The following is a 15,980-nucleotide window of genomic DNA, read 5'->3' on the forward strand; positions in this document are numbered from 1 at the left end:
ATATATTAGACTAGATATGGATCTGTGTGTTGCACATACCGGTTGAAATTGTCATTTTTAATTTTTATTTTTGTAAGCTTAACTAAAATTATATAAAAATATATTTTAATTTTAGAGAATGTAGTATTTTAATTATTTTCAATTTAGATTAATTATACATATTGTGCAATATAAAATACTATTTGTAGTTTTGTTTATTATATGTTACAATATGATATTTTATAAATGTTCATATGTGTATTATTGAATTTTAATAAATTATTTACATCTATCAGAAGAGTATATAACACTTTCTAATTTTAATGTGGACAAGATGGAAACAAAATTTGACAATAATAAAAAATAAAATTGTATAGTTACGTAAACATATAAACGATATATACATAATATGTAAATATATGGTCTAAGTTACGTAAATATATGAAATTTTTTTAAAACGTTTGGCATCATAATAAAATTGTGACAATACAAAAAGAGAAAATATGAGACAGTCTATATCCACATTATGTAACTTTACTTGATAATATAATAAATCCTCAAAACAAAAAGACAATTTCATAAAAAATTAAGGAATATGCACTAAATAACCTAAGACTAAAAAACAATTAAAAAAATTAAATTATGAAAAATTGACAGTAATATGATAGTTTCTGTCAATTTTTAGCCCATATTACTCATAAGTTCTACGTTGTCTATTTTTTCTTTCCTCTCGCCGGTGAGAAGTCTCAAATCTCTCTTTTTCTCTTAGTAGATCTCTCTTATTTTTACTCGATCTCTTCTTTCTTTTTTTTTCTCTCCCTCTCGTTGGATTTTTTCACAACCATATCTTTTTTCTTTTCACATATCATTATTCTCTCCTTCGTCAGGCATCACCACCGAGTCTCACTACCGCGACCCACCAGGCCACCTCCACAACTAAATCTCAAAACTAGCTATCACAATCATCATCACCTTCAATACTAAATATCGCTAATTCCGACCCACCACCTTCATCAACATTTACCGCCACCACCACCAAACTTAATCCACCATCATCAACACCAACACCACTGTTACTGTATCTTCCCCTCATTCCCCAACTACTCTTATTTCTCCACCTTCTTTATCTCCTCCGACATTGGGTCGAGCTTCTTCGACAACAACTCTATTTTATGTCCATCACCGTTCATAATTCTTAATTTGCCTTCATCGCCATATATTCTTAATTTGTCTATCAATCTATTTTTTTTATCTATAGAGGTGAGTATTTAGAATCCTTTTTCTTTTAGGATTAATAATTGATTACAAAATTCTTTAATTATCATATTATATAATAAGATTGTATAATTTCATAAATCTTTTTTAATTTTAAGACAAAAGTAATCTTTTTATTTTAGAATTAGTAGCTTTAAATTAGAATTATTAAATAATTTTTAATTTCTATTTTCAGTTAATAAGATATTATTTAAGAAGATACATATAGTTCATTATAATTATCTTCTTTACTTTTTTAAATTTTGTTTTTATAAGATATATATGTATAGTTGCCTTATAATTTTTTTCTTAAACTTTTATTTTTATTTAATAAGATACATCTAATTTCCTTATATTTATCTTCTTGAGATTTTTTAGAATTGTTTTATATAAGATATATAAGTATAATTTCCTTATAATTTTTTTTCTAAGCAAATATTTTTTTTGGTTTTACATGTTGATAAATTTGACTTGTCCGTATAGTTTCCCTATATTTTTTAAATTAATAAAAGAAATTTTTTGTTTAACACGTGTCAAAATCTGAGATCCATAAATTTGACACGTATCACGATCATATGAGTTACTAACTATAAAAAACATACTTTATATAATAAGATACCATATTTTGAAATCACCTATATTGTATTATACTTTTATTAATTACCAAAACTATTTTTGTTTTGTTAACAACATCAATACAATAAAAACATTAAGGTTTCTCTCCAGTGCTGACACCTCAGTTTTTTGGAGTGTTATGGTCATGACACATCATTAAAATTATTATCCAATGAAAACATTTGGATTAATACACATCAGATTTCTTGGCCAATAATAATTCTTCCCTCCTCTTTTCTTAATCTTTGTTCTATTTGTTGTTGGGCTCTAACGTATGAGCTTAATATTTTAAAGGGTTGCTGGATTTCAATTTACTTATAATGTTTATCCTTTGGACTTATAAAAAAAGGTAGCCAATAAAAAAAAAAACCTTCTCGACAGAGGAACGAGAGGAAGTTGTCTTTTCCGATTTGAGATGAATCATAAACTCCTATTTGTAGATATTTCAAAATCAAATCGAAGACGATTTGTGAAGATTCAGGATCAGATGGAAGACGATAGGTGAACTCGAGTCGGGCTGAAGGATCAAGCCAGTCTGTTCCCACCGGAAACCATAGCCACTGGAACCGGAAAGTAACTGCCATGTCGACATATCTTCAGCTCTCAGGTTTTGAATCTTTCGATTCGTTATTATTAGGAATGTGGCCTAACTTAACCCAAAAGCTAGCTCAAGAGTTAAGGATTTCCACATCCTATATATATTGCCCAAAGATCTTAATCCCAAGCACTACAAGAAAACATGCCTTTTGCGACCCCCAATAGAGTCCTTAAACGGTCGCTAATTGCTGTGTTGCGACTTCTTTGCGACTGAACAAGTTGGTCGCTAAAAAACGGTCGCTAATTACAATGGTCGCACTGTCGTCGCAAATAAGCGACTCCTTTAAGACTGTATCATTTAGTCATAAATTAACGACGAAAACGTGACTGAATTTAGAATCGCATATATACGACTACGTTAGGACGAGTTGTGCGTCGGGGAATCATGACGAAAATGTGGTCGCAAATAAGTCACACTGGCCGTAGCAAAGTAGTCGCAAAGTAGTAGTAAACTTTACGACGCTTTTGTGACTAGTTAGTGACATTTTTGTAATTGGTTTGGTCACAAATTTGCGACTTCTTTGCCACCATTTTGAATTGATTTGGTCACAAAATAGTCACATTTTTGGAATTGGTTTGGTCACAAATTAGTCACGGTTTAGAAATACTAAATCTGATTAATTTTGGATTTTGAAATGATATTAATCGAAACAAATGATGATTTAAAGTACTAATCAAGCAAACTTATCATCCTTAACAAAAAGATCATCCTAAACAACCAACAAACAGTATTCAAAAGCAAGTTCGAACTCAGGAATTTTTTTTTTCATGAAGAGGAAAAGCTTCTTCATCTCAGCTTGAGACTCTCGGTGTTCCTGATCACGGCATGCATTCTCAGACTCGTGTTGATAAATCTTGCGCCGAAGTTGATCTTGAAGCTCCACAAGAGTTGCTGCAGAAGAGCTCGCATAACTCTCTTTCCATTCTTATGCCTTTTGTGTCTTGACCAAAATGCATCCTTATGTTATGAGTTTGACAGCAAATTCAGAATTTTGACGCTTACCTAGAGCATAAAACATAAACTGATGTTGATTAGAGCTTAAAACACCTACCAAAAAACAAACAAAAACTGATGTTGATCTCTCTAACCCAAATTTCTTTTTTGAGAGGTGGATCAATTAATCAGACCTGGCGTTGCAGTTCAGTGGCTGCAAACATGTTCCTTGCACCCTGTAATGTGTCCACATCAGCACATTAGATTGCATCTTTCTTAGGTTATAAAAAGATATGTTTTATACATTTATAATACCAAAATCTCACAGAAGAAAATTGCATGACTGTTTTCTTTGGTAATATACTCTTTGAAGTTGATACCTCAACCACCTATTATAAACCCAACACAGCAACGTAAGAACTAAAAGACTTGTATCCAAATGTACAACGACCGAAAGTAGTCAAACTTAACTAAACAATAAAAGAACTAAAAAAGTTTGTTTTTTCTTAATGAGTCCTACTACTCCAGACAATCTAAAACTTCAATACAAGAAGATTCTCATGTCTTCACCATACCAATCAACAAGTTTAACTTTATTAAGTCAATCAAAGACTAAAGCAAGCAACATAAATCAAAGACTAAAGCAAGCAACATATCCAACAAAGTCTCAATCTACCAAAACTACAATCAATGAGAAACCTTACCAGACTTAACAGGAAAGAACAAGGACAAGAAAGAAACCTTATCGATGTAGGGCCACATGTACGAGAGAAAGAAATCTGTTAAACCAGTCCACCTTAATGTAAACAATAAAAAGAACAATCAGTTCAAATAATCGATGGTAGCTAGATCAAAAGTTCAATGCTTTAATTCAAAAAAAGGCTCGCAGATTAACAATCAACCACCGAAAAATCGAGTGAATCATTAAGTTACCCAGATGACCAAAACAAACAAAACAAACCTCAAACATGAAGAGTTAGATTAAGATGCGATAAGTGTGTTTGATTGATGTTTTAACTTGCTCATCAGCACAAACAGAGAATAGATTCGGCGGTTTCTGAACCGGCTCCCATGGTCATTCAAGCTCAGCCACCGGCGCTTTAAGCTCGGCGCGTTTCCGCATCTCACAAATCTGGCGTTCTCGGTATAATTTTGCCATGAGGAGTTGTTTCTGTTTCTTCGCTTGACCTCCCTCCTCGTCCTCGACTTGATTTTCCCATATTTGCCATAAAATCAGTTTCAATTGAGATAGAAGAGAGAAATTCGAAGAGAGAATAGAAGGAAATCGAAGAGGATTGAAGGAAGAGGAGAGAAAAGTAAGAGATAAGATGGGAAAAATACCTAAGTTTTGGATACAACTAAAGTGTCGATTGATTTTGGGTTTTGTCTAAAACCATCCAAGTCTCAAACCCAAATTAAAAAAGCGGAAAAATTGCCTCTCAAAATCGAGCCAAAATTTTCATTCAGTTTGAAACGAAAACTAAAAATAGTCACAAATAAGTCGCAAAGTGGTCTTTTATGACATATTCTTAAGAATCATAATTTTATTTTCTTAAATTACAAAACTTAAGACCCAAAGAAAATCTATATGTTATAATCAATAAAATTACAATACAAAACAAAAACAAGATCAATTAGTCTAATGAGTTAAAACATGAAATGCAAAAAAATTTAAGAAATTTCAAAATCATTAGTAACATTACATATAACACTTGTGTAATGTTCAAAACCTTGTGCAAACCATAGAAAACTTAAAGTTTTTTGGCATAATAATGATTCAGTATCTATAGTAATTCAAATCAATATAGAAACCTTAAAACTTAACATGAAATTCAATGAATTTAGGACATTTCAAAAGTATTAGTTGACATTACATATACCATGATGTAATGTTATGAAAGTTTCTATAAATCATATAAAACTTAAACTATTAGAATGATTCAATACCTACAATAGTTCAAATTAATGTAGAAACCTTGAAACTTAACATATTGAGAAATCTCTATTGGTAAATCTCAAAATAAAATCGTGAGCGTCGCTAAACGGTTACAAAATCGTCTCAAATTCAGGTGTTAGTCGCAAATAAGTAGCATATATGTGGGTAATTTAAGACTTATTTGTAACTCTCAAAAGTTTCCGTCGCAAATTAGTTACCGTTTTGTGACGATTTTCTTAAGGGTCACAAACCTATTCTTATGAATTTGAAAGTTTTAGAACCAAAGAAAATCAATTTATAGTGTTAGAACCAATAATATTACAATACACAACAAGATCAATCATTTATATTAGAGAAAACATGAAATTCAATGAATTTAGGACATTTCAAAAGTATTAGTAAACATTACTTATATGATTATGTAATGTTTTAGATATTTGAGATCACATTAGAAAACATAAAGTTTTGTATGGCATACGATGTATTCACTGTCTATAATTGTTAAGATCATACTAAACACATCTAATATTACGAGAATTCAAAATCTAACATGGTAAATGTTTATCTAAATATCAGGAGTCGCTAATAGGTGAGAAAAGAGTCCCAGTCTCAGGTGTTAGTCGCTAAATAGTCACTAGAGCGTTGGTAATATGAGACTAATTTGTGACTACACTAAAACGCGAGTCGCAAAGAGTGACGGAATTGTGACTATATTTCAAGAGTCACAAACTATTTGTCAAGGATTTTGTAGTTTAAGAGGCAAATAAATTGATCTTAAGTGTTGAGAATAAATGAAATTACGATTATAGAACAAGATTGATCAATTAAATGAGTAAAACCATGAAATCCATTTGAGTTATGATCTGTGAAAAGCTTTAGTAAACATTACTTATATGATTATGTAATGTTTTAGATATTTGAGATCACATTAGAAAACATGAAGTTTTAATTGTATGGCATACGATGTATTCACTGTCTATAATTGTTAAGATCATACTAAACACATCTAATATTACGAGAATTCAAAATCTAACATGGTAAATGTTTATCTAAATATCGGGAGTCGCTAATAGGTGAGAAAAAAGTTCCAGTCTCAGGTGTTAGTCGCTAAATAGTCACTAGATCTTTGCGACGGATTTGTGACGACACAAAAAAAAGTAACAAATAAGTCCTATATTGTGACCCTTTAGCGATGATGTTTTGTAACCCCGTTCTTTCCGTCCCAAATTAGTCGCAAACTAGGACCTTTTTTGGACCGGTCTTAAAATCGTAGCAAAATGGTCGGTAATTGGCGACTAAGCAGAGACTAATCGTTGGCGTCGTAAATTGGCGACAAATATGCGTCTACTTTTAACGTAGTCGTTAAAGAGTCACTATATGGTAACAATATCGTCGTAAATATTTGCGACCAACAAAAGAGTCACAAAAAGTAGTCGCAAAAGGCTTGTTTTCCTGTAGTGAAGCAATGTGCGACATTCTAATAGGCCTCTTCGAGATGTGGGTGGGAAACGGTCCAACGGGAAACAGCCCAAGCCCAACATCTCGGAAATACAACAAGACATGCCACTTATATAGGCCACATAGGTGGGAAACCATTTTTGTGGGAATTTGCTTGTTGGGTCAACCTTGGGCTCTGATACCATATTAGGAATGTGGTCTAACTTAACCCAAAAGCTAGCTCAAGAGTTAAGGATTGCCACATCCTATATATATTTCCCAAAGATCTTAATCCCAAGCAATGTGGGACATTCTAATAGTTATCTGATTCACCTAGAGATTCAAACTTCGTGTTTAAGAATTTACTCTCTTATTCGGTATCTACTTATCATTTGATTCGTTATGAAGTGCGAAATATTTTTTTCTTGCTAATTATCAATCAGGTTTATTTCAAATCTCCTCTATCAATCACGATATAATAGGTAAATGCATCTTCTCAACTTGATTTATCTTATAGTTTATTTGGCGGCTTATCATTTAGTTTGTTGTATTGATGTGTGTGATGCTCTGTCATTGGAATTATGTGTTTTGTATTGATTCGTGTATTGATCAATGTTTTGTATTCAGAGATTTGTCCATAAATATCGATTGTCTGATGATTCTTATAATTGTAAATATACAGACATACAGTTTTGTTGATTTAGTAAATTGGGATTCTTAGATTCTTAAGTCATAGTCCAAGAAATCAGAATTGAGTGATTAGTGTATGTTATATGAATGCATCTGTTGTATTAGGTTATTTCGTCTTCGGAATTCAAGTTGCATGTTTGGTTTTGGTCTTGGAGACCAGTTTACAAGGCTAAGGAAATCGAAATTGGTGAAATCACAATAGTCTTGGAGAGGGTCCGTGTCAGAATAAACGATCCATCGGAAGTGTGAACGTTAATAGCAAGTTTAGAAGCATAGAGAGAGAAGTAAAGCTGAGTGAGAGTTTGCAAATAATTTAAAATTTGAGGGGGGGAAGGGGCCAATACCATAATGTTGATAATGTGGATTTTGAGGTAAGAAGTGTTAAGTGTAGTGTTTTCTTGACATCTGCAACGCAATGATTATTCGCCTCGAATCCTTTTCTTTGAAAGGCTAGATTCTTTTTTGTTAATATTTTGTTCTCTCTAAAACAAACTCTACATTAAGTTGCTAATCTGGTTTGATGTGATTTTGAAGCTCCAATCAAGTGATGATGAAAGACCTTAAAGCGGAAGAAGTGGTGGTAATATGACTACAAACAGAACACCGCCATAGCTCCGCCGTACTCCCGCGATAGAAACTCTTTTAGACACACAGTGAAACAATCGTCTCACGGTGGCTGCCATTAGTGAGAGTCTTTCAGATATGAAAGCAAAGGTCTTTCTTTTTTTTCTATCTGTTTAACTTGTATTTATCTAATCTATCTCTCTCCTTTTTCCCAGAAAAAATTGATCGTTTCTTGACTTTTTCGGGATACAAATTTTATCCGAATACTAAAATTGATTTACGGTTTAGTCTCGGTTTAACATTCCAAATTGATTTGGTTCCTTTTTTGCCTCCAAGTATTTTAAATATTAAGTATTTAAAATATTTTATTAAAATCATTTCTCAAATTTTAAATTTTAAATTTCTTCAAAATTAGGAAAAAAATTATTTAAAAATATCCCGCGGCGGAACGCGGGTTTCGACCTAGTACATTACAACGTCTGGATGGTGATACAATAACTACACTACCCTAAATTATTAGGCTATATGTTATAACCAACCTAATTTCTATATATAATATATTATTTGTTTTTGTAAATTTTTTTGTTGAAAAACTATTTTATAAGTTTTTCTTAAATTTGCATATTTATTATAAAAATTTTACATATTGAAATATTTCTGTTATGTTTATTTAAATATTAAACCATAAATTTTGCGCCAATTACATCAAAATTTCTTGGCACCGATCTGACTGTAGTTCACACATATACTCTCGAAGTCGTTCTCATCTCCGCTCCAAAACACTTCTCACCGGATCTTTGATCGTCTAACCAACAACTCTTCTCCCGGTTTCACCTTTTTAACGGTGTTCTCGCAAAATATTTTATATTTAACAAATTTAATTCGTTCTACTTATACATTCATTTGTTTAGTAAATATGATATAAAAGAAAATTAAGTTTTTCTAGTGTACTTAGATCAAATTGATAGTCAACCGAATTTTGTGAACGTACATATATGATATAACTTGTATTTTCCTAATTTTTTGTTATGGATTAAATATATTTGTTATAGAATAATGTCAATTTAATTAGCTGCTACAAATTTTTTATTTTCCATTTTTTGACGTCTTAAATATACAAAGTTATGAAAAAACAAATGAGCCAAAATCAAACAAATTAGAGCTCAAAATAACAAAGTGCAAACCAATGAAAAGATTTAAAGCGGAGAGATAAAAGCTAAGAAGACACATAGCTGAGCTCCAGCACAAAGAAAAAGCCATTTAGACAGTTGCACCGTTTGCTGTATCGACGGCAACGTCAAACTAAGAATATCAGTTCCAACCGTGACACGAATCGAGAGACAATAGACCGGAAAACCGCTCACAACAACATTTTCCTTAGAATACGAGTAACAGTGACTAAGCTCCACCATCTTTGTATGTGCAAGCAATCTGGCAAAACTTGACGGAGAGCATTCTGGACCAGTAAAACATCTCCAGGCAACGGCTCCATGCTGGTCTACAAATGTCTCTGCCCTCGGCGAGAGAAGGAGATATAGTTCCAATCAATTTTAAGTTTAAGAAATGAACATTCATCTTTTAGGGCTTTATTTATTGTGTTTTACAACAACAGTAACACAAAAAAAAACAAAGGAAAAAGAAAACAGCTAGTGGTATTGAGACGATCCATGACTTAGTTGTGCGAAGGTTTTGAGTCGCCGATTTGTTCTGCCATGTTTTCGAGCTTCTGCTTCCGATTGTAGAAGCTAATTACCTTCTTATCCAGTTTGTAGTATGCCTCCATTCTCTTTAGTGGTTTCAGGCTAAGATCAATGAAATGTACCTACAGTTATATAAATCTAAATATCAAAAAAAAAAAACCCGATTATATGGTTCCTGAGAACTCAACCAGTTTTCTAATGAAATTTCTGTTCTTACAATGACTATTGATCCATGATTCCCACATTTCACTTTCAAGACTTGAACGAATGATAGAGAAACGTAATCAAACATTCCACATCCCACAGTTCTTTCACCATAAATGACAAGAATGTGTTAAAATGGATCATACCTTGTAATCAAAAGTTTGACTGGTCGGTTTTAGAGAGACGTAATCACAAGAAGGTTCTGAATCCCAAGCATTCCTTGATTGAAAACTGATCATAATACTACAGTCTTTAGCAGTTGCAGCTACCAGATAGTCCTTCACGATCTTTAAACTTTCATCTAACGGTAAAGTATGTAGAGATGAGTATGCTTCCAGTGGCCCACTCTCTTTACATATAGCACAAGGCTGGTTGATAATATCGTAATAAGAATGAATCGCTCCTTCAATGTCTAATTTGTCTAGCTTCTGAATTTCAAGAAGTCTATCGAGCACTCCTGAGCTATAGACAGCGTCAGATACTAGCTGTAGAAAGTATTTAGTCCTATGACCGTCTTCTGATTGAATGAAGCCTTTGAGAGTATCCTCAAAGGCATACCCGATCTCGGGGCTGGTTCTCCCTGTGCTTTCACCTGAACCCCCTAATATGAGAGAACCATTCAAGAATACACGGAAATTGTTTTGGGGAGTAGAATATAAGGCTTTTATAGCTTCTAAAACTCTCTCTTTGGATCCAGAGAACAGATCAAGAGGATCATATTCACTTTCTTCAGATATCTGTAGAAAAGTGACATACTTATAAGACTTTTCGGTAAATCACAATCTATAGACCTTTTCCACAAAAGAAAGTTCCATTAAGATTTTAAAGTACCAATGATTTGCTTGTACCTCGTTATATTCCAACTTTAAGAGTTGATGCATTTTGAAACGGCTTACGCTTGTTTTCAGCATGTTTTCTTTACCTATGAACCTTGAGGTTGGAAGAAATCCGCATTTGGGCTACTTCATGGAATGAAGGACAGCGAGTTTAGGTCAAAGATGAGAATTACAAGGACTAAGTGAATAGAAAAAAAATAAAAATAAAAATAGAGGATTTATCAAACCTTTATTTCAACACTAATGCAATCACCAATGCTAAAAATACCTGGCACAGATAACACCAGATTGTTACGACTAATTTAAGAATAAATAAACTGAACGCAAATACGATTCTCTTGAGATATCCGATTTCTTATAATAATGTTTACCATGAGAGAAAAGTGAATGATCATTCAAAATAAGGGCAGAATCATGACTGGTATCAACATGTGCTGCATTAACACGCCATAGCGGACGCTGCTTAGTAACTTTCTTATCAACACACTCAAGAAATTCCTTGGACACAGAAACACGTACCTGCGAAAAAAGGAAAAAAAAAAAAACCACATTACTTCACTCATCAGCTTACCAAGAATCCATTGGTATCCAAACTAAACCAACAAATACCATTTGATAATAAAACTTACTCCTGCATCAACATGTTTAGGACCCAAGAGTGGAATAATCACATGCTTAACATATCTCTGTTCAAGAACTTCCTTGTTCGGTGATGAAATAAGCTCCTTGTTTTCCCTCCACAGAAGTTGCTCATCGCTTGTTAAAACCGAAACAACGCCATTCGCAGTCATATGTGCTTTATCATTCCTCCGAGCCTTCTGTATACGAATCACTTTCCCCACCTAATCAAAGTACAGAGATAATATAAAAGATTGGTCCACAACAAAGTGACAATCATAATCAAACTTAAACAAACCAAATTCAATCCTGTACAAAACATTTTACTATAAAGACATTGTATAGTTCTTTACACTAATCAATCTGAGAATATAAGAATTTGTACAAGATATACTTTGATTCTGATTCTGATTCTTCATAGAAAAAGAGAGCCACTAAAACAGAATCTATATCCAAGTTTCCAACTAGAGGAATCTAAACGAAACTCATAAAGCAAAAAAGTCGATGACGGCTAGAATCTGAACTACTTTTTCCACTACGAAATCAAAATTCATCAAAATTGCTTTAACATTAACAGGATTCCAAAGGAAGAGAGATCGAAGAAGAACTAACAAAAAGCGGAGAAGATCCAGCGTAAGCAAGAACGAGATTAGCACCACCTTCTCCTCTATAAATCCAATCAGATGCATCTTTCTCCTCCAAAACCATCTCCATCCGATTAAAATTCTTCGATTCTGAAAAATCGAAGATCTGATCAAATCGAAACACCAGAATTTCGCTAACGCAATGCAATTGAATCGAAAATGAAGTTCGTTTTCTAGTAGTTGAAGAAGACGAAGGAGAGCCTTGAAGGATCCTTCTTCTTCTTCTTCTTCTTCTTCTCTATGCGTCGAGCTTAAACGTGGTAGTGGACTAGAACAATGACGCTTGGCTTAATTTGTCTCTCTGTTTTGGAGGAGAGTCAAAATTGAAGCTGACCTCTTCTGAGGTCTACGATACAAATTGGAACAAGAGTTTTATTGATGCTGTGTTTTAGAATCCACGTGGATGGGTTATGCTCCACGTGTTATTTCTTACTTTATGAGATTCACTGTTCTTCTAATTTTTTTTTTTAGAAAATTGGAAATAAAGAAATTTTTAACAAAATATTGTTAATATATGCATTTTAGAATATAAAATGTCAATTATTCCAGATAAAATTCGATAAACATAACACACTTTCTAAAGTTTAAATTACATATTTTATACACTTAATATGTTCTACAAAATTTAGATTATATATTTTATACATTTTGCATGACTACGAAAAATAGAAATTATTTATGATTTACAATATTTAAAATTTCAATTTCTACGATATTTAAAATAGATATACTATACTTTAAACTATGTTATACGGAAATTAGAATATGTTGTCTTATCTTCACCTTACGATCTAAGAATGTTAAAAACGTTTTCTTATATTTTCGCCTATGTTATATGAAAATTAGAAAATAAATTATGTTTAACTTAGAATTCCTTTTAAAAAATTGACTCATAAAATAAGAAATTGAAAAAAAACATATATATATATATATATATATATATATGTTTGGATTATGTCTGCAAATTTCGAAGAAGAAGAGATTAAAGCTGAGATTCGAAGAGGAAGAGGAGATTGAGGATGCAAAATAAACGACAGCAGAATGAGAGGAATAAAGAAAAATAATCGGTAGCGGAATGAGAGGAAGACTGAATGAGCAAGAAAAAAAAATGTTGAGAAATTAAATTGGTTTAGGAAACTGAGGGTACAATAGGATTCAATTATAAGAAATCATATGTCACCAATCTTTACCCTATAATGCATATATGGATTAAAAACAAATATTTTGAAAACTTCTTTCTCCAATTTTTATTTTTTGTTCAGGTACTTGAAAATTTTATCATGCTACAAATAAGGGAAAAAACCGCCATCTATTTTTATTTGGCCGTTTAATACCTGTACTTTTAAAATTGGAATAAAAATTCCTTCTTTATTTTTTGTTGTCTTGTAAAATCATGGTTTTATAAAACTTGGTGATTTGGTACCTGCGAGTTAACAGTCGTTAACTTTGCTAACGGAATCGTTAACTGGGGTTAAATCTTAACCTCACGTGGGTTAATTCTCTTACCTAAAGACACTGTTGCCCTTTCACATTTCCCACAAATCGATTTCTCTCTTCGAAACCCTAATCTCTTCGAAACCCTAATCTCTTGTTTTGTGAAATCGAGAGAATTGATGTGTCTGGGCGTTTGATAGCTTGAGGTTTGGCTCGTATTTGAGTTCGGCGGAGTCTGCTTAGTCGCGTCGTGATGAGGTATGTAATCGATTAAGTTCTTTAGGGTTCGTGATTTTCTGGGTTTCGATTTTTGGGGTTATTGGGGAATTCGAGTAGGTTTTTAACTTAATCTATCTCTTTGCAGTGGATTCGACTGTCTGAAACTCAATATAAAGTTCGGAGGAGATGTCTCCTTTAAGGATGAGTCGTTCGCATACAATGGAGGATTCGAGATGAGAGATATGCTGATGGATCCAGATTTGATGACATGGTCGATTTTCGAAGATTTCCCTAAAGAGAATGGAGTATCTGCTCCGGTGGAAAAAGTGTGGTATAAACTTGCACATGAAGACTTGGAATTAGTGAGAGCTATCCCCGAAGACAGAGATAGTGGGATTAGGCAATTGTGCACTGAACCTACACCTTTTGATCTGTCTCACCCTGCTGAACCTGTTGGTGTTGAAGACAATGAGGAGTCCGATGTAGAGGTTGAAGAAGATAGAACTGCTGAGGAAGCAAGAGTACAAGATGATGGAGTTGATCCAGTAGAAGAAGTTAGGGACAGTGCTGTTGATCCTCGGTTTAGTGCCTTCTATGAAGAAATAAATGCAGAAGTTGGTCAAGAAACTCACCAAGATCCAAATGCAGAAGTTGGTGAGGAAACTCACCAAGATACAGAAGCAGAAGCTGGTCATGATACCCACCAGGCTGGGGATCAAACTGAAGGAGAAGCTGCGGGCCAAACTAAAGAAGATGAAGAAGAGTTTGAAAGGTAATGCATGGATGTTGAGCGACCTGACCCTGCCATGGATACAGATGAAGAATGGGATGCCTTTGACCGTGAAGAAAGAGAGATATCAGGAAAAATGGGTAGAAAAACCCCCACCTTTCTTAAAAACAGATAAAAAACCCTCAACTTTTTTTGTGGGTTTTTAAACTCTCACCTTTTCATAAATGGTAGAATAAACCCTAGTGTTAATAAAGTTAATTTAAATTCAAATAAATAATTATCTTAAAACATAAATAAATATAAACAATTTGATTTAGGGTTTTTCTTCTAAGATTCTAGTTTAAAATCTTTTTCGAAATTGAAATTTTTTAAGTCATGATGTAAAAAAGAGTGAAGTTTTACTCGTTTGTGTTACAAAAATCCATCAACGTGAAACCAAACAGATTTTGTTACGAATTAATTATATGTAAATTCTTATATCGAACCGAATATGAGTATATATTAATAAAGGTTTATTCGGTTCGATCACACAAATTTACTAACGTGAAACCAAATCAAATTTAATAATACTACGACAAGTACATGAATTTCCAAATCAAAATATTTTCATTGGACCAACTAAATAAGATTTACTTACAGTTAATATATATATATATATATATTTATTTATTTATTTTACGATATATTAAAATATAATATAAATTATATTTAATTAATCATTATTTAACTATATTTTTATTCAAAACCTGAACACTCGAAAAAAAAATCAAATGTGATATCCTTTAAATTTTTGTAGTTATTATAACATAACTTCTAATGATAATAAAAATGATTTGCCTAATCTCAACTAAATGTTGAATGAATTTTTGTAGTGCAAAAATCCTAATTTTAAAAAAATAAAATCGTAAACTCGAATTTGAAAAATAAAATCATAAATTAAACTTTTTTGTTTCTTACTGTTTTAATGAGTTTATTAATATTAGGGTTTATTTGACCATTTATAAAAAGGCGAGGGTTTAAAACCCACAAAAAAAGGTGAGGGTTTAAAACCCACAAAAAAAGGTGAGGGTTTTTTACATGTTTTTAGAAAATGTGAGGGTTTTTTAATCCATTTTTCCGAGATATCAAGAGCAAAATACGCAAAGGATAGGCCACCTTACCTGTGGATGAAGCAACAGTTCAACAATGGAGAGGAGTTCAACAATGAAGCAACAGTTCAACAATGAAGACAAACTATGATGTGAAGTTGTGTAAATGGAGTCAAACATAGCTCATGGCTATATCCAGCTTTTCAATTGAAAGATTTATTGTTCTGTGGATAAGCGGGTAAAGAAGTGGGTGGTGAAAACATATGTTGATGCTCATGCACATGCTGTCAGTGGTAAAGCTAGGATGTTGAAGCAGGGTGTAATAGCTAGACTATTCAGAGATGAAGCAAGAAGGAGGCCGACTTTGAGATGGACTGACATTAAGGATGAGATTATGATGAGGTACACGATATCAGTTTCTAAGTGGATCTGTCAAAAAGCAAGAAGAATAGCGTTTGATTTGGTGATAGAAACACAAAGCAACAGTTTGCAAAGCTCTGG

General features: G+C 32.8%; 1 protein-coding gene and 1 long non-coding RNA gene across 7 annotated transcripts; both read right to left on the bottom strand.

Moving 5' to 3' along the window:
- Positions 1 to 3,059: 3,059 nt before the first annotated feature.
- Positions 3,060 to 4,802, bottom strand: LOC110227629. 5 transcript variants are annotated; one of them, XR_002331323.1, is made up of 4 exons: positions 4,721 to 4,802; positions 3,695 to 4,585; positions 3,574 to 3,615; positions 3,060 to 3,448 (listed from the first exon to the last, which is right to left on the bottom strand). It is a non-coding gene; the product is annotated as an uncharacterized LOC110227629 (long non-coding RNA). The 5 variants fall into 5 exon arrangements; XR_002331321.1 differs by lacking the exon at positions 4,721 to 4,802 and having other exon boundaries at positions 3,695 to 4,175; positions 4,341 to 4,714; XR_002331324.1 differs by lacking the exon at positions 4,721 to 4,802 and having other exon boundaries at positions 4,121 to 4,714.
- A 4,457-nt stretch (positions 4,803 to 9,259) lies between these two features.
- LOC9299810 (inositol-pentakisphosphate 2-kinase) lies at positions 9,260 to 12,447 on the bottom strand. Of its 2 annotated transcripts, none has more exons than XM_021013585.1 (7): positions 11,977 to 12,447; positions 11,376 to 11,588; positions 11,118 to 11,265; positions 10,974 to 11,014; positions 10,759 to 10,869; positions 10,057 to 10,647; positions 9,260 to 9,828 (listed from the first exon to the last, which is right to left on the bottom strand). In XM_021013585.1, the coding sequence occupies exons 1-7, from the start codon at positions 12,076 to 12,078 to the stop codon at positions 9,679 to 9,681; spliced, it is 1,356 nt and encodes a 451-aa protein (XP_020869244.1). In that variant the 5' UTR covers positions 12,079 to 12,447; the 3' UTR covers positions 9,260 to 9,678. The 2 variants fall into 2 exon arrangements, with proteins under 2 accessions (XP_020869244.1, XP_020869249.1); XM_021013590.1 differs by having other exon boundaries at positions 12,024 to 12,338.
- Between the last annotated feature and the right edge of the window lie 3,533 nt (positions 12,448 to 15,980).

Source organism: Arabidopsis lyrata (genome assembly GCF_000004255.2).
Source record: "Arabidopsis lyrata subsp. lyrata unplaced genomic scaffold ARALYscaffold_8, whole genome shotgun sequence".
NCBI lineage: Eukaryota > Viridiplantae > Streptophyta > Magnoliopsida > Brassicales > Brassicaceae > Arabidopsis > Arabidopsis lyrata.